This window comes from Solanum tuberosum, unplaced genomic scaffold, assembly GCF_000226075.1.
Source record: "Solanum tuberosum cultivar DM 1-3 516 R44 unplaced genomic scaffold, SolTub_3.0 scf00355, whole genome shotgun sequence".
Lineage (NCBI taxonomy): Eukaryota > Viridiplantae > Streptophyta > Magnoliopsida > Solanales > Solanaceae > Solanum > Solanum tuberosum.
The window spans coordinates 369,101-375,315 of record NW_006239277.1 but is presented as its reverse complement, the minus strand read 5'-3'; the positions used below and the strand labels follow the sequence as shown (position 1 = coordinate 375,315).

The 6,215-nt window shown below is 37.0% G+C and overlaps 1 protein-coding gene across 1 annotated transcript in view; it reads right to left on the bottom strand.

Annotated features, from left to right (window-relative positions):
- Positions 1 to 6,215, bottom strand: part of LOC102582250 (macrophage erythroblast attacher) — a 9,058-nt gene that overhangs the window by 2,426 nt on the left and 417 nt on the right. The window contains exons 2-4 of the mRNA XM_006361338.2: positions 5,952 to 6,214; positions 5,064 to 5,258; positions 3,908 to 4,030 (exon numbers count right to left, since the gene is read on the bottom strand). Of these exons, the coding sequence (XP_006361400.1) occupies positions 3,908 to 4,030; positions 5,064 to 5,258; positions 5,952 to 6,214 (581 nt within the window). The remainder of the gene's footprint in view (positions 1 to 3,907; positions 4,031 to 5,063; positions 5,259 to 5,951; position 6,215) is intronic.

Genomic DNA, 6,215 nt, shown 5'->3' with positions numbered 1-6,215 from the left:
AGTTTGTTTGGATGGGGGCGGGGGGGGGGGGGGGTAGTTATACACACAGATACTTTACTCGGTTTTAGCTCAATGATATGTAAGTTGTGACAACATTCTGCAGTAGCCATCCAATATCTATCCACGAACAGAGCCTAACTTAGAGATTCACAGGACCTAGTCGACAAGCAATATTACTTTTCATGACCATTTATCCTTATTATTTGATAAGTTTCATGATCATTTATCCCCCTGACACGTAAGACTTGAATGAAACCTTGGTATAAAAGGAAGAGCAAACTTTGTAGATACATCTTTTAAAGTATGCCGAGCACAGACATAAGAGACCACCTAAGTTCATGGCTCTCTAAAGCAACTTCATCCAACAAAAAGAGGATGGATTTCCGCATTACAAGCTCACAGCTCATACAACTTTATATCCAGGACAAATGTAAACACAATTCCAAGCAATCATCCAGTTACATCTCAATAAATGAATCTAAGTGCTCTCTCTTTTTTGGTTCTTTTTTAATAAGGTTAAGTATTATTGAAACAGGACCAAGAAGGTACATAGGGATACAAGAAACGAAACAAGACCCGACCAGACAATCTGCTTTTCTTCTCTACTTAACAACTCCAGAAAATCCATGTACATCCTGATCAAATCATTGGAATGACAAAAAGAATGCGGATTTCCTATGGTTAACAATTTCAATCAAGACAAAGACAGGATTCATCACTAGCCTCCAGTCCACTACAGTTGTTACCAGCTGCAATTATTCTTTGTACTACTAGTTTAAAATCCAACAGTCATTGGTATTACTACTGTCGTTATTCCTTCACAACTCTGCTATGACTACTACAATCGTCAACATTTGAAATCAAAAGTTATTGCATTGTAACAGCAATTAATGCATTTGATGAACATCATCCAATGGCAGATACTCTTTTTTAAGCTTTGATCTCCTGAAGCATGGAGTAGCTCATGAAATTGTATCATGTATAAAACTATTCAATTGATAAGAGAAGATCAAGTGCTCTATCCATTGGACCGCTGCTTTAAACGCGAGACATTAACAAAATGACAAACCAAAAGTTTTACATCACGCAAGCAGTCCATCCCTCAAAACATTATTCCAAAACTGTGTAAACGAAGTAATGCATAATGATAGTAATATACCCCCAAACCCCTTTTTATGCTATTTTTACATCAATAATACCTACTTTACCGATAAAAAAAGTGAACCCCAAACCCATATCCTTTCCTTTGTGGATCTCATAGCAATCTGGTGGACTATGCTACAGTTAAGAGGGGAGATGCAGAGTCCTCATGTATGCCTTACCAAGTTAGAATTAAATCCCAAAGCCATCATACCCTGTATATTGGTCAAAGATTACCCCACTCTAACTGACTTCACAATATCCAAGAATCTGATAGCTCAATTCTGCTGGTGTGCATGCTAATGTATGCTTCACATGCCATGTTTCACATTTGATGTATTATATTGGACAAGATTACCTCTGACTGACTTCAAATTATCCAATAATATGAATAGTTAATTCTCCTCATGAGTATGCTTCACATCTGATGCAATGATCAAAAAGGAAACTAAAACCAGTGGCGCCATGGATAGACTGCTGTTAGACAACTCTTAAATATCTATTCTCCACAAGATATACCAGGTCAAGAAGATCCATCTGCTTCTAGTATCACCCAACAGATAGTGGCCCGCCCCAGGATTGCATTAAACCCCTTTTATCAATTGCCCTCTCTCTCCCCTCTCACTCTCTCTCTCTGTCATGATTGTTGTTCATGCCAAGGGGTTGGCAGTACAGATTGATGTTACTTTAAGTTTCAAATTACACAACAAAATGGATATCATTTCTTTTAAGTAACAGAATTTAAGATCCATTTAGATGCTCAAAAATGTAGAACACATCGCACATTTTCTTGAGCTAAAAATCCCTTGGATAAAAAATCTAGTACTTGAAGATTAAAATCAATCAGACATCATTAGCTGGCTGCGTATGACCTTTTGCATTGTCTGGTCAAAGTTGAAGAGATATTGATGACACTTACTTCACAGAAAGGTGCAGAAGTATTATTCTCTTGGTCACTTCGATCTTTCTCAATCAACATGTGGAAAAAGGTTGTAATTATGAATTCCACTAGTGAATTTATGAAGAAAAGCACACTGAACCTTTTTCTTTTTGGTTCGGTAAACATGCACACTGAACATATCAACCGGGTTTACATTTGTCGCAAGTTCATGCTGAAGAATATTAATCAGTATGTTGATCAAGACGGCCCTTCCACAAACCCATGCATAGGAGGAGCTTTGTGCACTGGGCTGCCCTTTTTTGTGTTAATCAAGATGGCAATGAGAAAATACAGATATATCAATACATAATTTGTGATTCCAGTTGTCAATAAATTTTCCTCCCTTATTGTTACTTTCTTCAAGAAATCCTTTAAGGGAATGTATTCTTATTCCGTTGGTAAATAGAACACACATTTGACATTCCCCCCTTTTTCAGGGAATTCAGAGAGAATGTATGCTGATGATTATGTAGTTCCTCATCAACCAATTGGGTCATATGCATCCATTACTACAATAATCAATTCATCATGTTTTCCATCTTCACAAAAGCAGTACAATGATTATCCAGCTTCATGATTCAGAAATCTACCATACTAATATAGAACAAAACTTTCTGGTCTAAGTGACCACTCAATCTAAGAAGCAACTCATAGCCTTCCACAAGAGAACACTCTTCATCTACACCTCTTTTCTGACGTAAATTTCTGCAACTCAACTTAATGAAATTATTTGCCCACTGGCAGCTTTCACAGTCTTCCCTAACTATTCCAAAATAATACCCAGATTAAAGTTTCCATGATCTCAGCAGAGGAAGGGTTTGAAAGAATAACCTAATCCACACAGCAAAAGATGCATGACACAGCTGACATTTATTCTGGAATCCATGGCCCATGAGAAACTCAAGAGGTGACGGTCAAATTAAGGTTTCCATTATCTCGCGAAGATGCGGTCCAGAATGGACATCCCAATCTTTACAGCAAAGCAAGGATGGCATAATTAATTTCTGCAATCCATTGCAGATGATAAAGCTGAAATTTTTTACAATCAACTAAATCTAAAATCTCAATTGACGTGCCTCCATCTTATAACCTTGCATCGACATAAACTAAACTAATTGGTCCAGAGAAGTTTCTTTAACCCATGAAAAGCAAAGTACAAGAGTTCAAAACTCACCGTTACTTTAAGCATATTATGCTCAAGATATCTTTTTTTTGCTGAAGGGGCTTGAGCTGTCCTTCATCAGAAACCATGAAATGAAACAAGTAGACCAAGCAGAACTTCAGTTCACTCTATTGGTTTCAAAAAGGGATATCTGAGGCTTTACAAACGCTAACAAACCATCAAACACAGTGGAAATGCCTTTCTCAATAAAAAACCATCAGGCTTCACATAGGATTTTACCCTTTCACTAACTTTTATCTATGTTCTGCACATTGGTACCCAAAACGTCTGCAGTCATCGAAATGCTATCTTTCTCTGACATACACTAATTGACTCTTATGTCCATCATATTAGTCAGAAGGAGATTCACTCAACCCAGTAAACATGATAAGAGGCTAATATGAAACTTTTCATGCTTTTCCACATTTGAGCTACACGATTGGATAACATCTTCTTGAAACCAAAATTAGTGGTTAGCCATATGAAGAAAATATGTAATATTAAAATAATGTTATACTGATGGATACTCTGGTTCTTTACAAAAATATGCATAGGACTAGAATGAATTATCAATTGTGTCACTGATTACAATACAATCATAGGATTGTCAAATCAGTAATAAGAATATTGAAGACAAAAGCTCAAAGAAACAAAGATAATCGTACCTTTGATTTCTTTAACCTGGATTTGTTATCAGCACACCAGGCTAAAGCAGGAGTTACCTCCTTGTTTTGGAGAGCATCAATGACCTTTTTTGCTTCATGAAAGACATCAATGTCAACAAGATCCTAGAATAGAAAAGATCAAACTTAATCACAATGGGTCAATGATTTTGCAGCTAAAGAAATTCACAAGCTCAATCGACTCTACAGAAAGAAGCATCAATGCTGGGTAGATCACATAGTTACTGCATTATTCAAGTCAACACATTCAACAGTTAGAGTAGGCCAAGTGAGAAAACCAGTTCAGGCATTGCATCACCTAAAAGCATTATTAAAATTTAACTACACGGCTTGAGCCTTTAGATACTGTATGGATTAGGTTTAAAATGTCACAATGAGGTCACAGTGGAGTTCTCAACGATAGAAATATTGCTTCACTGATGAAGACATGAAGTTAACAAAGATAGGAGAAATTGCTATCAAAATGATAGTTGACTTCTCATCAAAAGTTCAATGATATTCCAAAATGGAATATTTGTTGACTACATACGACAAAACCCCAAAATACTCCTAAAAATATTATGGCAGCACGAATTAACAACTCTTTGAGTAAAAAGTTTGGAAATAGTGGCTTCTAGTTTAGAACACACATTTTTATAATAATGAGGAGATGATCAATACTAAGGATAAGAAAACAAGAAGGTGTTGAGAGGTAGCGAATTGACACAGTAGACACAACAAAGCAGGACTAGTGGATTAATTTTGGTAAAGACAAAGCAGGAGTAGAGAATTATAGGCCGCAAGGATGAATATACCGAGAACAGACATTATAGTGCATGTCAATCATGCTCACTTAAAATCCTTGTACACCCTACAGGCAAACAGATGATAGTTTGGCACCACAAACATATTATACAAGTGCCGTGAACCATTTGAGAAAGGAGTTGGCACCATTGCGATTTAACCAAACTTGCTACATGGTAGCTTCTATAGGCAGAAGAACCAGAAAGCAAAACCACTTAACTATAGTTATATGCTAGATCCGAGAAAGTTCTCAAATAAGGGGATCTTGTGCGACTCATAAACTGGAACAACATGACCCTTTAACCATAACAAATGATACCACATAATAAAAGGTAAACAAATAAAGAAAACCCACCTGGATGTTGCTGCTTTCAGCAAGCTTTACAGCAGTGTTATAATATGACATCCGCAGCATGTAATCCACTAGTATCCGGTTCAAACGGGTGTTATGCCAGCCTGATAAATTTTCTGGATCAGCAGATTCTAGATGATCTAGCCGTGCTCTGCATCTTTGCGCTTGCAGGTTCTCTGTTTGACTCCCCTCTTCCGACTAATTGTTCTCACAATACAAAACCATATGAGACATCATTTTTAACTGATTAAAAGGATTACTGAAGCTTCCAAAAAGCTTCGTGTTGGGCTGTTTTAGCTTTTCAAACATATTAGTCACTAACCAACTAACTAAATGAGTAAATGGGATACATTTTAGGATCCAACATTCAACAAAAAACAGAGAAATCAAACACACATACACACCAATAGAAGTTTCGTTTACTTTATCCAATCTTATACAGTAAATGATTCTTCCCACAATATAAAACCACCTTTACCTAATTTGAACTGGTCAAAAATCAATCTGAAGAATTTCAAAGGTACCTGTTGGAATGTAATCAACTTTACAACAGACTAATCACTTCATCCTCTCTCTCTCTCTCTGACACACACACAAAATATAGAGAGAGAAGTTTTGATTTTGTCATCCAATATCCAATCTTATACAGTCAAAGTATGATACACAGTTACAGACACACGTGTTTGGGTAGAAGTTTGCTTCCTTCATCCAATCCTATGCTCCAATCAAATCTGATGCATACACAACAAATAGGGGAAATTTCGCTACCCTTAACAAAACTTACATAGTAATCGAACAGAATAACATACCTAATTATAGAAGTCTAGCTTCCATTAATCAAAACTTATACAGTAAACAAACAGAATAGTGTAATTGAGCTACTCTAAGTACCTTCCTTTTGAGGCCCTGCAATCTGGATACAAGTGAATTAAGGTGATGTACAGCATCATCACGGGACATGTCAGATTCAGCAGCATCTGAAACTCCATTAATAACAGCGGAGAGTTCCTTCTCAACAATACGATGATTAGCGCGGATCGCTTTCTTGAAATGCTCGAAGGGAACACGAAGGAACTGGTGCTCCAATTTGAGCGATTCGGACAGCTGGTTCAGTTTTGACGAAGGTGCGTTAGGTGAGATGGCAGCCGCCACCGC